The 15,630-nt window shown below is 36.0% G+C and overlaps 1 protein-coding gene across 1 annotated transcript in view; it reads right to left on the bottom strand.

Annotated features, from left to right (window-relative positions):
* ATP6V1A (ATPase H+ transporting V1 subunit A) overlaps positions 1 to 15,630 on the bottom strand; it is a 53,099-nt gene that overhangs the window by 12,950 nt on the left and 24,519 nt on the right. Inside the window, exons 3-8 of the mRNA XM_060010654.1 lie at positions 10,284 to 10,412; positions 8,227 to 8,441; positions 7,810 to 7,947; positions 6,393 to 6,544; positions 2,647 to 2,809; positions 2,010 to 2,118 (exon numbers count right to left, since the gene is read on the bottom strand). Of these exons, the coding sequence (XP_059866637.1) occupies positions 2,010 to 2,118; positions 2,647 to 2,809; positions 6,393 to 6,544; positions 7,810 to 7,947; positions 8,227 to 8,441; positions 10,284 to 10,412 (906 nt within the window). The remainder of the gene's footprint in view (positions 1 to 2,009; positions 2,119 to 2,646; positions 2,810 to 6,392; positions 6,545 to 7,809; positions 7,948 to 8,226; positions 8,442 to 10,283; positions 10,413 to 15,630) is intronic.

Here is a 15,630-nt window from a genome sequence, read left to right as displayed (position 1 = left end):
TCTGGAACACAGTAAAAGGCGTACAGGGCTAGTGGCAGGGGTTCCTTGGACCTAGTTTGGCATCAAGGAGAAGTAGAGAGATGGGGACCCAAAAAAAAGGAAGGCACTCCTTTTCAGTAAGTAAAAAGTGAATAAGGCAGGGTAGAAGAGAAAGAATTCATTGTAAGCGGCCTTGTAGCTGCGGATTTTTGTTGGCAGGAAAGAAAAAGTAAAATAACTTACACAACTCTATGCTATAACAAACTTCACAGATTACCAGGAAGAATTCCTGCTACCCTGGACCATAGTAACAACCATTCCCTCCCATCTCCTGCAAAGATGAGTAATAGTAATAATAAACCTCAGCACAGGAACAAAAATAAAAGAAAAAAAGAGACAGAAGAGCAGAGTACAACAATGAACCTGCCAAGAAACAAATGAAAACTATGACCACAATTAATTAATAAAAGAAAATCTTAATATTGCATCCTACCACAAAATAAAAATCTCAAGGAGTATACAGTAAGATCACAAAAGATGTTTCATGAGCCAGCAGAACTCAGCAAAGAGCTAGAAGAACATAAAGGCTTCACTGGAAGCAATACAAAGAATACACGTTGATTACCCTGTTAAAAAATGGATAAAAGGCTAAATAAAAAGAATTAGAGAGGAAATGATGCATATGGAAACAGCTAAAGGAGATGCTATATGTTTAGCTTCAAGAAGATAACCATAATGGAAGAGAAAAAGTTTCAGAAACTATTCTCAAAAATTTTCCAAAATAAAAGACATATTCATAGATTGAAAAGGTATACTATGTCTCAGGAAAAAATTATCAGAACTATCAATACTGGGATATATCCTAATAAAGTTATAAGACTTCAAGGTTAGGACTTCCCTGGTGGCGCCGAGGTTAAGAATCCGCCTGCCAATGCAGGGGACAGTGCTTTGAGCCCTGGTCCGGGAAGATCCCACATGCCGCGGAGCAACTAAGCACGTGTGCCAGAACTACTGAACCTGAGCTCTAGAGCCCGCGAGCCACAACTACTGAACCCGTGTGCCACAAGTACTGAAGCCTGCGCACCTAGAGTCCGAGCTCCGAAACAAGAGAAGACACTGCAATGAGAAGCCCGTGCAACGCAATGAAGAGTAGCCCCCACTTGTGGCAACTAGAGAAAGCCCGTGCGCAGCAACGAAGACCCAACAATGAAGGTCTGACGCAGCCAAAAAATAAGTAAAAAAAAAAAAAGACTTCAAAGTTAAAGAGACATTCCTTTGGGTAAAAAGAAAAATCACCTATAAAAGGAAAAAAAGTAGGCCAGCGTCAGATCTCTCCCCAGCACTTAATGCTGAAATAAGAGTTCTCTAGGCAAGAAATACTGATCAAAAAATTTTATACTCTGCCAAACTGTTAAAATTTAAAGGCAGCTGAAAAAACCCAGACTTACAAAGAAACAAGAATTCAAATTTTGTCCAACCATGAAACAAATGGAAAAACTGTAGTCAAGGGACTGCCAGTGGGCATGACTCCATTTCACTAGGTCTAAGGCTAATACAAATACTGGATTTATGGTTATAGAACAGAATACGAACATTATAAATCCTGAAAATGTAGAAATCAAAGCACCAAAAGCTGGATGGAAGTGGGAGCAAAGATGGAAGATAATACATAAACATACTGATATTCAAAGTATTACAGTTCAAAGCTGATAATTCAAGTTATAGAGATACAGATATATTCAGAGATAGAGCAATGGTAAAACAGGTAATGAAAAAAGGAAAACCAGTAGTAGAAGATACATCATTTTAAAGTCATCAAAAAGATTGTGGCAGCTCTATTAATGTCTTAAATTGACATATTCTCAAGATATAATAATATGTGAAATATTAAAAAAAATATTCTAGGAACATGGTTGTGTGTATGTACTTTAGAATGAAAGAAAAGTTCTTTGGCAAAGAAAAAGTTTGGTGCTAGATTTAAACTTAAGAACGGATATGTTAATCGCTTTTATTCCAATTCATATACTCACCAGTATAAATAGAGGCTTCTCTAGCAGCAACAGGCATATTAGAGGTATTGGCTACCAACGCTGTCCTCTTCATAATTGACTCTACCTTACCATCAACCTCCATCGTGAGCTAGAGGCAAACAATCTATTAGTGATCCCTAGAACATTTCAGTCCCCTTTTCACAACTTGTTTATATTTAATCTCTCTTATAATCTGTATTCCCAAAGCCATATTCCCATCACTCCAACCTCTTCCCTCTATCCCACTGTGTGGTAAAGAAAACAGCCAGTATTTCCATTTCATAAATGAAGCCCATTATTTTATGGAAAAAGGAATATTACTACAGTAACCTAGTAGATCATATAAAGGCTATGTAAAGTTCACACCTATAAATATTTTGCCTATTGTATCTTTCTCCCAATAACTGAAAACCACCAGACCACAAAAAGAAACTTTCAAGTGTTTCACTGAAAAATTCAAATTCGTCTCCTTGAGTATACAAACTGAATCACAGATATAATTAGAAAAATTCCTTAAAAGATCCTTGACAAATGAGAGCATTGCTCCAGATTCAACACAAAGCTTTATTAATTGCCAATTAAAGTTGATTAGTGGTATTTTCTCTAGATTAGTATTGGAAGCGTTATAAATACAGACCTCTGGGAAGTCCCGGAGGACTTCAGACATCTCATTTCCTCTCTCACCACATCCTACGTAGATGATCACATCACTGTTGGAATACTTGGATAGAGACTGCGATATCACCGTCTTTCCACAGCCAAAAGCCCCAGGGATTGCAGTAGTTCCTCCCTGTACACATCTATACAAATAAAACAAGCATGGATTACTTTACTCGCTAATACATACCAATAAATAAAGTAGGTAAGTGACACAGAAATACAAGTTAAAGAACGAAAGCACTTTATAATACTGTCATCTGTATCTATATATGTACTTACAAAGATAGATATACAGATAGATATATAACAATTGCTCCCCTAGTTTCCACCTATAGTAGTATATGTTGTTTATTATAAATTAATCATTTATATCATCTTTAATAGCAAAAAGTGAAAGTATATTCCATAAGGTAACTGAGGAAGAGGAATATGAAAATAAATAAAATAGTACTAATGATATTCTGAATGCTTAAATCAATTAGTTTATGAAAGGACAATGTAAGAATTAAAGCTGAAAGAAAAATATAAACACTTTGAAAGTTGTCTTCTGAGGTAAAAAATAAGACCTAAGAAATTCCTATCTTGTTACAGAGGTTAATAAATGAAGACTTTTGTTAAGGTGTTAAGTCAACCCCCTTGTACCCATTCAATAACGATTTATGAGGTACTTCCAAGGTACTACAAACTATGCTTGGAGATGCTGGAGAGACAACAGCGGAGAAAATAGCCATGTTTCTGTATTCAAAGAGCTCACATTCCAGTGGAGTCAACTAGAGAGTCAGCTTGTGATTACAGCACCATTTAGCAACCACTTTCAAACTTTCCCTAAAAAGTGTCAGTGGAGAATGAAATACCGTTAAGGGCAGAAGGAAGTTAAGAGCAGAGGGAAGTGAATGTCACAGGTGTGTTTGTGTGTGCGGGTGAATGTGTGTGTCAGGCAGGAGTGTCTGGGCAGGAGAAATGAGACATAATGCTAAGGGAAATTCCTTGGTAATAGTGTGTTTTATCATAAAATTCACACAAACTCTGCATCGTTAATAATAATAACAGACTTTTCTCATATGAAACTAATACGCATTAAAATGTTTTCTCCTTCAAACCTTTCAGTGACTCTGATACACTAAGAAGGCATGTCCATTCAGCCTATGGCTTTGTATACGTCTTTCAAATCACCTTTAAGCCAGGGTGGGGAGGCAAGGCTGGGTGTGCCCCACTTTAGAAGTTCAACAATCCAATGTGAAAAGTGCTATCATAGAGACCATCCAAGGTTTGTGGGAGTACACAGGAAGGAGTACAAAGTCTGACACTGGATGGGAGTGGGATTAGGAAATTCTTTCCGAAAGAAGCTAAGACCTGAAAGAAAATAGAAATTAGCCAGATACAGGGAAATAACATTCCACATAGAGGGAACAGAATGCCCAAAGGTCCAGGGGCAAGAGGGAGCATTGCTTGAAGAATTAAAAGTCCTTCGTTAAGTCTGGAAGATGGTGTATAAGGAAGCAGTTGGGCAGGCAAGTGGCTGAGACAATACTGGAAGGTAAGCAACAGCCAGATCATGGGTGGCTTTGTAAGGAGTTAAGGAGTGTGTGTTTGTCTTGAGAGCAATAAAGAGCTCTGAAGGGTTTCAAGCAATATTGTGCAGGATCACATATGCGTTTTAGTTGGATCACTATGTAATATGGACAACCACTTGGAAAGAAGGCAAAACTGAAGATGGGAAGTCTGATTAAATGAGTTTATTACAGGAATTAGGGTAAGATCCTTAATTATAGTCATGGAGTAGAGATGACAGATGCAGATAAAAAATATTTAGGGAATAGAATAACAGCATTAGTTCACTAATTAGATGTGGGAGGGTAAAAATGATACTTGAGAGAAGTCATAGATTTTAGATTAGGCATTCACTGGATGTATGATAATGACATTGGTTGAGAGAGGCAGCAAAGTTTCAAGGAAAGGAGTGGTGATTAAGATGATGATTTTAGTTTTAAACATACTGACTTTGAGGCACCTATAAGATATTCAAAAGGAGAGGTATAATCAGAAGTGGATGTATGAGTCTGGAACTCAGAAGAGATCTGGGATGGAGATACAGGTTTAGAAATCATCATATATAGATGAACATTTAAGTCTCGAGAGAGAATGAAGTCATCCACAGAGGGTAAGACGTATAATGAGGAAAGAAAAGGGAAAACCTCTAAGAAATATCAAAATTAAGGGAGAAGGAACCTGCAACGGAGAATAAGCAATAGCTTCTTGTAGACAGAAGCTAACTGGAAAAGCAAAGAAAGAGGGTGTTTCAAAGAGGAAGGAGTAGAAAGCAATATCCAATATCCAAAGTTGTAGGAATTAGGAAAACACTAAAACGTACTTATTGAATTGGGAGTGACTGATGATGTTAGTGAGAGTAGTTTCGGTTGAGGGGTGGCACCATGGGCAGATCAGTACAGTGAATTAGAGTGGGAAAAGTGGAGACAACTAATTTACTTTTTTTAAGAGGTTTGGCTGTGAAGATAAGGAGAAACGTAGTGGAAGGTAGAAAGGGGAAAAGGGTCGAAGGTAGATTTCTTCTCATTAGATGGGAGATAAAGAGAATATCACTTAATGGGAGGTCTTTGAGGAAACATGAGGTGGGATAAACTCCAGAAAAAGGAGAGAAGTAAGGGATGGATGGGAATGTATGTTAACTGATGGAGTTCCAAATCTGATGGCCTGTCATTTCTCTGTGAAGGATCTAGAATGATCATTTGTTGAGAATGAAGGAGAAAGAAGACTGGAGTTGAAGCTCTGAGGTAAGTGGAGAGGTTTGAAATAGTCACTGAGGAGAGCAGGAGAATGATAATTAAGTAAACGCTGAACGACTGTGCCACAGTGGTGAGATACCAACTTGGCCTTATTTATTTTTCTCAGCAGCTTGTGTGTAGATTTGGGAGAAGGAGATAGCAGGACTGATTCACAGTTGATATTTCGCCAGGTGGGCGTGGCAGAAGACAAAGGAACCAAGAAAATTTAATATACTGACAGATGTTAGTAAAAGTGATAGACTATTAAACTTAAACTGGATAGTGAAGGATATGGAAACAGGAGGTACTGACTAAATAAGAAGAGTCAAAGTACTGAAGATCTTATGAGAGAGGAATAGTGAGAACAACTCATAGAGTAGGTTTAAAGGTAAGAGGCTGAAGAGTAAGTGAGACATACATGGGTTGGTGATCAGAAGTTGAAAGAATTACTACATCACTGCTTCAGTCCTTTCTGTGAATTAAATGATGAAGTTATCTGTTAAAAATGCCTAAGATTTAAAGAGAAAGGAGGTTTTTAAGCAGGTGATGAAGAAAATGGCAAAGAGCAGACTACAAAGTAAGAAAGATTGCTGGGTAGCATAGAGAACCCAGTTGATGTTAGAAATCATCAATTTATAGTGACACCAATCTACTAATTCTAGATAACTTAAGAAAAATAGTTATATTATTTTGGCACAGATTTCCTTCTGGAAATTTCATTTTTTCAGAAAGTTTTAGAAATAATGCTTTCCTTTTGCAACTGTGAAAAAATAAATTTTCTTCAACAGTTTGATTCTCTAAATAAGCACTGGTAAAATATATTTCTCTAGATAAAATGTATTATAGGATTAGCACATAAAATCTTTATCTATAAAGAAGTGAAACAATAAGCACATATAATAACTCTGAGGGAAAACCACGGGACACAAATCAAACTTACGGAAAAAGGGCATCAAGGACTCTCTGGCCAGTCAACAGAGGATGATTAGCTGGCAACTTCTCAGTGACAGGCCGAACCTGACGTACAGGCCATACTTGGACCATGCTGAACTTCTCCTTTATACCTTCAAATTCAAGCTCCAACACAACATCCTACAAAAATACAGCAGGACTTTAAGTACACTATAAACGTTTCTTCCTCTAAAATCAAAGTAACGCCAGATTTCTCTTGGGGGGTTAGGGAGGTGGTATGTGAAAGTGGGGAGGGAGATTTATACTTTTTTATTGTAAATCTTTACATACTGTTCTAATTTTTTTTAAACCAGGTGCATTGTTACTATTTTAATGATTTTTTAAAAAAGCTTAGAAGTTTTGGAGAAAGGAGTATCTCAAGTAATAGAGGGATAGTTAAATAAATTACATGAATATGCATAGGAAAAATTCTTGAAGGGTACAGAAGATACTCCTGGGACTGAGGGAGGGAAGAAATGAAAGCTTTCATAATTTATTTTCCATTCTTTATTTTGCTTACTTTATTATAATGCTCTGACACTGCTTTAATGAAAAATACTAATCTATTAAGAACCCTAACATATTTAATAAAGTTAAATATTTTAAATTATTTACAAAAGCAAAAAGATAATGAGTAATACTCTAACATTTGTGAACACTGAGATGGTTTTAACTGTTCACAAACAATCTCAAAGTCCATAGACCTATAGAAATCTGTAATCTTGTTGATGCATGAATCTGAACTGTCTACTTCAGGGTTTTCTTTCAAGTATAGGTGAGTCTCTAAGCTAGTGAGTAAGGTTAGCTGACTGCCCAGAATCCCAAATTAATTCTTTTGCTCTGTATATGTTGTAGAGCACAGACTGATTCTTGTGAAATGATTAGAAAATTATTATCTTTTATCATATTTTATTGGGAAAAAATTATATGCTATAATGATCTTCTCAATAAAGCTATCTTCATACCCACAAAGATTATCATGCATCTACTGTATTTGGTGTGATGTGACTATCAATAACATTAAAGGACTAAGTTTTAAGTGGCTCACCCAGAGTAAGAACTTATATAATCCATTCTACAATTCATTATGTGAATAGAGACTGACAAAAAGATCAGTCTATTCTATGCCTAAAGAATCAGAGGTTTAAATAATGTAGCATAAGTTAAGAAGGTAGGAAAATACTATACTAGCTATTTCTCTTCAAAAAGAAATAATATATTTTGCTTTTTGTATTCCCAAGCTCAAGTTTTAAAGAAAAAAATCTTAAATAAAAAAATAATTATGAGAGTAACTTAAAACATACACATTAAATATGAATTCTGTAACTATTCAGAGTACTAAAACGGGGCAACTGTCACATATAAGGGGGGCCACTCTTGTGAGATAAAGTTTATATGATACTTACAGAGGTATCGTAGTTTCCAGGTGGAGCAATGTAAGTGACAGTTCCTCTGTTTCGTGGGGGCAACATGATTTTGTGTTTGATGAGTGAGTTCTCGTTGACAATTCCATAAATATCTCCACCAGTGATGTGACTACCAACCTAGAGAACAAATGCACTTGTTTAATGTTCAAATAAATGTCAAACCATTTAATGTTTAATAAACGTCAAGCAGACTCACCCTTGCTATTATTTAAATCATTTGCTTCACTTATCAATAGAACACATTTGTTCTATAATCCTTCTAGTGGAGCTAAAAAAAAGATGTAAACTATGCTTCTGTGGTCTATTTTTATTTTGACTAAGAGTACAAAATAGTTCAGTAAACACTCTTTTCACATTCTTTCACCAATTTTAGAAATTTAGGTTACAAAGACATACCCGTAGGTTTTTGCAAGGTGTGAAATCCCATTTGACATCTCTGCTAAGAGCAGACACATTTACTCCTCTGGGAATGTAAATACTTTGAGTCTGACTGCTGATATCCGACAAAGGTCTTTGAATACCATCAAAGATGGCTCCCATAATGCCAGGACCAAGCTCTACTGAGAGGGGTTTACCAGTGCGGAGTACAGGATCTCCAACAGACACACCAGCTGGAAATGGCAGTTGAGAAAAACTCACTATGAAAGATTAGAGATACTATAAAAAGGAAATACCACAGTTTAACAGGAAATGATACATAAGGCGCTAAACCTGCGATTCTCAAACTTTTAGTCCACAGCATCCTTAGTGTTTCGGTAACTTTTTCATAGTGACCTACAACAAAAGATATATATATATATATATATATATATATATATATATATATATATATATATAATTCCATCTATTAAATCATTATGTCCAAACATCTTAATACATGTCTATGTCCTAACAACTAAGTGGTACTTTGAAAAATACACATAAATTGAAAGAAAAAAGAACATTTTAATTTCATTATAAAATAATCTCAATTCCTACAAATGGGATTTATGTCCCTGTTGGGTATTCTACAATTTCCAAACCTTGGAGTCAGATTGAATACTCATCCCACATCATTTTTGTATGACACTTGGTTTTTAGCTTAGCAACTGCCAAAACTCAGCTTCACAAAGATATGATATCATCAACAAGAATATAGTACAGTCAAATAATAAAAGTGTTTATTATCTCAAGCTACTAGTTCTCATGGTGTCTGACAAAATGTCTAATATCCCCGTGTTTACCGTAAAACCTTAAAATATCCTGGGGCACCCACATGAGTTTGCTGCAGCTGCCCAGAGTGCCCTGGGGCACAGTTTGGGAGCCACAGGCTTAAAAATAGAAGCAAAAGCCTCTCCATCATACTTTGTTTCAACTATACTGGTGAGGAGTATCAGTTCCCTAAAAAGGATATTAGGACCTGGACAAAAACTTAAACGCTTAAGACTAAGAAACAACCAAAAAAATCTTCAGACTTAACAATCATTAAGAGATTTATTAATAAATGTTGGTATATTCATAAGCTGGAATTCTATGTAGACGTAAAAAAGACTAGGCACTTCTACGAATTTTTCAAGAAAGATCTCCAAAATATATTTCCAATATTTGATTATGAAATATTTCAAACCTACAGCAAAGCTGAAAGAATTTTACAGTGATCTACCATAAACATTGTACTATATTTATCACATATTTATCCATCTTCCACCATACATATATTTTTAAGTGAAAAAAACAAGGTGCAGAACAGTGCATATAATATGCTATGCTATCTTTTGGGGAAAAAAGGAAATAAAAATAAAAGTATATATTTATATTGGTTCATATAACAAACTAGAAGGATACAAAATAAATGGAACTAACAAATGGGCTGCATGAATGCATGTCTGTTTTGAAAACTGGCCAAATACAGGATAACAAAGGCAGAGCGGGTTCTCACTATACACATGGTCATTTGTTTATTTCAAATCTTCAAGCCATGTAGAAGACTAAATAAAAGATAAACCTAACAATAGAAAACAATCCTTTTGATTAGTGATGATTTCATAGCTATGAAGACTTAATTTTATTAAAAATTTCAAATTAAAAAATTTAATTTTATTAAAAATTTTCAGATTTTGTTTAGAATTAGCACTCCAATACTGACAGAGAGAACAGGTACCATAAGCATATATTGTAATATGGCAAAAAAGCTGTACCAAATAAAACTTAATTAAGTAGCCAAAGAAGTAATACTGATCTTGAGAATAAGAGCAATGAAATATTAAGAGCAATGAAAGGTCAGGAGATAATAATTTCTTAAAATAAGAGCACTAATTCTTAGTACCTTTCTTCAATAAACTCCTATATATCGGGTTTCTTCAAAACACCAATATTCCACGTTTCTGATACCATTGGTGCTGCTTATACCTTTGCCATAAATCTTTCAAATCTGATTTATAGAAAATGGCTAGAAATTGAACCAAAAAGGATACAGGTTTCTTCATACACCTGGATAGTGGCCATGTCACCCTCCAATCGGATAATCTCTCCAACCAACTCACTGTGGCCCACTCGCACCAGTTCATACATGGCTGCACCTGCCATGTCACAAGCTGTAACCACTGAAAAGAACAAATGAGTATTAAGATAATTAAAACATCCAATAAATACTATAATACACTTCTCTCATATATTCATAGGAAAAATAAAATACCTACTATGGAACACACTATCTCATAAAAAGACAGTTTTAAAAAATTATACTTGATTTAAAATACTGTGTTAGCCGCAGAAATACAAAGCAGACTACAAAGAGACTACTACAAGCAACTCTATGCCAATAAAATGGACAACCTGGAAGAAATGTTAGAAAAGTGTAACCTTTCATGACTGAACCAGGAAGAAACAGAAAATATGAACAGACCAATCACAAGTAATGAAATCGAAACTGTGATTAAAAATCTTCCAACAAACAAAAGTCCAGGACAGATGGCTTCGCAGGTGAATGCTTCCAAACATTTAGAGAAGAGCTAACACCCATCCTTCTCAAACTCTTTCAAAAAAGTGCAGAGGAAAGAATACTCCCAAACTCATTCTATGAGGCCACCATCACCCCGATACCAAAACCAGACAAAGATACCATAAAAAAAGAAAATTACAGGCCAATATCACTGATGAATAGAGATGCAAAAATCCTCAACAAAATACTAGCAAACAGAATCCAACAACACATTAAAAGGATTACACCATGATCAAGTGGGATTTATCCCAGGGATGCAAGGATTCTTCAATATATGCAAATCAATCAAGGTGATACACCATAGTAACAAACTGAAGAATAAAAACCGTATGATCATCTCAATAGATGCAGAAAAAGCTTCTGACAAAATTCAACACCTATTCATGATAAAAACTCTCCAGAAAGTGGGCATAGAGGGAAGCTATCTCAACATAATAAAGGTCATATACGACAAACTGACAGGAAACATCAGTCTCAATGGTGAAAAACTGAAAGCATTTCCTCTAAGATCAGGAACAAGACAAGGATATCCACTCTCACCACCATTATTCAACAGAGTTTTGGAATTCCTAGCCACGGCAATCAGAGAAGAAAAAGAAATAAAAGGAATACAAATCGGAAAAGAAGAAGTAAAACTGTCACTGTTTGCAGGTGACATGATACTATACATAGAGAATCCTAAAAATGCCACCAGAAAACTACTAGAGCTAATCAATGAATCTGGTAAAGTTGCAGGATACAAAATTAATGCACAGAAATCTCTTGCATTCCTATACACTAACAACGAAAGATCATAAAGAGAAATTAAGGAAACAATCCCATTCACCACTGCAACAAAAAGACTAAAATACCTAGGAATAAACCTACCTAAGGAGGCAAAAGACCTGTATGCAGAAAACTATAAAACACTGATGAAAGAAATCAAACATGACACAAACAGATGGAGAGATATACCATGTTCTTGGATTGGAAAAATCAATCGTGTGAAAATGTCTATACTACCCAAAGCAATCTACAGATTCAATGCAATCCCTATAAAATTACCAGTGGCATTTTTTACAGAACTAGAACAAAAAATCTTAAAATTGGTATGGAGACACAAAAGACCCTGAATAGCCAAAGCAGTCTTGAGGGAAAAAAACGGAGCTGGAGGAATAAGACTCCTTGACATCAGACTATACTACAAAGCTACAGTAATCAAGACAATATGGTACTGGCACAAAAACAGAAATATAGATCAATGGAACAGGATAGAAAGCCCAGAGATAAACCCATGCACCTGTGGTCAACTAATCTATGACAAAGGAGGCAAGGATATACAATGGAGAAAAGACAGTCTCTTCAATAAGTGGTGCTGGGAAAACTGAAGAGCCACATGTAAAAGAATAAAATTAGAACACTCCCTAACACCATAGACAAAAATAAACTCAAAGTGGATTAAAGACCTAAATGTAAGACCAGACACTACAAAACTCTTGGAGGAAAACATAGGAAGACCATTCTTTGACATAAATCACAGCAAGATCTTTTTTGATCTACCTCCTAGAGTAATGGAAAGAAAAACAAAAATAAACAAATGGGACCTAGTGAAACTTAAAAGCTTTTGCAAGCAAAGGAAACCATAAACAAGATGAAAAGACCACCCTCAGAATGGGAGAAAATATTTGCAAACGAATCAATGGACAAAGGATTAATCTCCAAGATATATGAACAGCTTATGCAGCTCAATATTAAAAAAACAAACAACCCAATCAAAAAGTGGGCAGAAGACCTAAACAGACATTTCTCCAAAGAAGACATACAGATGGCCAAGAAGCACATGGAAAGCTGCTCAACATCACTATCAGAGAAATTCAAATGAAAACTACAATGAGGTATCACCTCACACCAGTTAGAATGGGGATCATCAGAAAATCTACAAACAACAAATGCCGGACAGGGTGTCGAGAAAAGGGAACCCTCTTGCACTGTTGGTGGGAATGTAAATTGATACAGCCACTATGCAGAACAGTATGGCAGTTCCTTAAAAAACTAAAAATAGAATTACCATGACCCTGCAATCCCACTACTGGGCAAATACCCAGAGAAAACCATAATTCAAAAAGACACATGCCCCCCAATGTTCATTGTAGCACTATTTACAATAGCCAGGTCATGGAAGCAACCTAAATGCCCATAGACAGATGAGTGGATAAAGAAGATATGGTACATATATACAATGGAATATTACTCAGCCATAAAAAGGAATAAAATTGGGTCATTTGTAGAGACGTGGATGGATCTAGAGGCTGTCATACAGAGTGAAGTAAGTCAGAAAGAGAAAAACAAATATCATATATTAATGTATTTATGTGGAACCTAGAAAAATGGTACAGATGAACCTGTTTGCAGGGCAGAAATAGAGACACAGATGTAGAAGACAAATGTATGGACACCAAGGGGCTAAAGTGGGGGGTGTGGGGTGGAGGTGGTGGTGGGATGAATTGGGAGATTGGGATTGACATGTATACACTGATGTGTATAAAATGGATGACTAATAAGAACCTGCTGTATAAAAAAATAAAATAACATGCAAAAATTCAAAGTATATAAAAAAATAAAATACTGTGTTAGTTTCAGGTGTACAGCAAATGATTCAGGTTATATACATTTTTTTTCAGATTACTTTCCATTTATAGATTATTACAATATATGGAATATAATTCCCTGTGCTATACAGTAAATCCTTGTTGCTTATCTATTTCATGCACAATAGTTTGTATCTGTTAATCCCATACTCCTAATTTGTCCTCTCCTGCTTCCCTCTTCCTTTTGGTAACCATAAATTTGTTTTCTATGTCTGTGAGTCTGTTTCATATACAGATTTATTTGTATTATTTTTTAGATTCCACATCTAAGTGATATCATACAATATTTGTCTTTGACTTACTTCACTAAGTATAATATTCTCTAGGTTCATCCATGTTGCTGCAAATGGCAATATTTCATTCTTTTTATGGCTGAGTAATATTCCATTGTATATATATACCATATCTTCTTAAGCCAATCATCTGTTGATGGGTACTTAGTTTGCTTCTATGTCTTGCCTACTGTAAATAGTGATGCTATGAACATTGGGGTAGATGCATCTTTCAAATTAACAGTTTTCCTCTTTGCTGGACATATACCCAGAAGTAGGACTGCTGAATCATATGGTAGCTCTATTTTCAGTTTTTTAAGGAACATCCATATTGCTTTCCATAGTAGCTACACCAATTTACATTCCCACCAACAGTGTAGGAGGGTTCGCTTTTCTCCACATCCTCTTCAGCATTTATTATTTGCAGACTTTTTTGATGACAGCCATTCTGCTTCGAGAAGATACCTCACTGTTGTTTTGATCTTCATTTCTCTAATAATTAGTGATGTTGAACATCTTTTTATATGCCTGTTGGTCAGCTGTGTGCCTTCTTTGGTAAAATGTCTATTTAGGTCTTCTGCCCATTTTTTTTTTTTCTGCCCATTTTTTGATTGGGTTGTTTGGTTTTTCGATATTGAGTTGCATGAGCTGTTTGTATATTTTGGACATTAACCCTTTGTCAGTCACATCATCTGCAAATATTTTCTTCCATTCCATATGTTGTCTTTTCGTTTTGTTGATCAAAAGACACATTTTTAGGGACTTCCCTGGTGGCGCAGTGTTTAAGAACCCGCCTGCCAATGCAGGGGACACAGGTTCGATCCCTGGTCTGGGAAGATCCCACATGCCATGGAGCAACTAAGCCCGTACGCCACAACTACTGAGCCTGCACTCTAGAGCCCACGTGCTGCAACTACTGAAGCCTGTGCACCTAGAGCCCGTGCTCTGCACCAGGAGAAGCCACTGCAATGAGAAGCCTGTGCACCACAACAAAGAGTAGCCCCCGCTCGCTGCAACTAGAGGAAGCCCGCACGCAGCAATGAAGACCCAACGCAGCCAAAAAAAAAAAAAAAAGAGACATTTTTAGCATATGACATAGTTGGGGTAAACAATAAAATTTGTTAGGCTAAAGATTACTTATTTACATAATATACATGAAAACTATATTCATTTTGAAGTTCTATATGACAAACTCTTACCTAGTAGCATTGAGGCAAGTTTTGATCAACCTAGGTTGCTATAATATATGGAATGATGGGTTTTGGAACAAGAGTAATAAAAAAAACCTTTAAAACTAAAATGAGAACAAGAGCTTTAGCTAGTTGCATGATAGAATGCCACACAATTATCAGTTTGCTGTGTTGTCACCATCGCTTTGAGAAATATTATATAAAACAACATCTTTACTTTCTAACACTTTATACCAGTGGTTCTTAAAACTCTTCTGGAACAAAGACTCTTGATAAACTAATGACAGATCTATCTAGAAAACCTCCCATTTGCATCAAAGACTTTTTTCATATCCCATAGGATGTTTATTTCATATCCCATAGGATGTTTATTTCATATCCCATAGGACGTTTATAATCAGTCACCACCACTGGGTGAAATCCTAATTAAAAATCCCTATTTCTTATAAATACTGAACTAGAATTTACACTTATTATTTTGGTTTATTTATTTGTTTGTTTGTTTATTTATGGCTGAGTTGGGTCTTCATTGCTGTGTGCGGGCTTTCTCTAGTTGCGGTGAGCAGGGGCTACTCTTCGTTGCGGTGCGCAGGTTTCTCGTTGCGGTGGCCTGTCTTTGTTGCAGAGCACAGGCTCTAGGACATGCAGGCTTCAGCAGTCGCCGCACACGGGCTCAGCAGTTGTAGCTTGTGGGCTCTGGGGCGCAGGCTCAGTAGTTGTGGCGCACGGGC

Source organism: Delphinus delphis, chromosome 4 (genome assembly GCF_949987515.2).
Source record: "Delphinus delphis chromosome 4, mDelDel1.2, whole genome shotgun sequence".
NCBI classification, from domain to species: Eukaryota; Metazoa; Chordata; class Mammalia; order Artiodactyla; family Delphinidae; genus Delphinus; species Delphinus delphis.
Note: the sequence above shows the minus strand (reverse complement) of the source record. Positions and strands in the feature narration are given on the sequence as shown.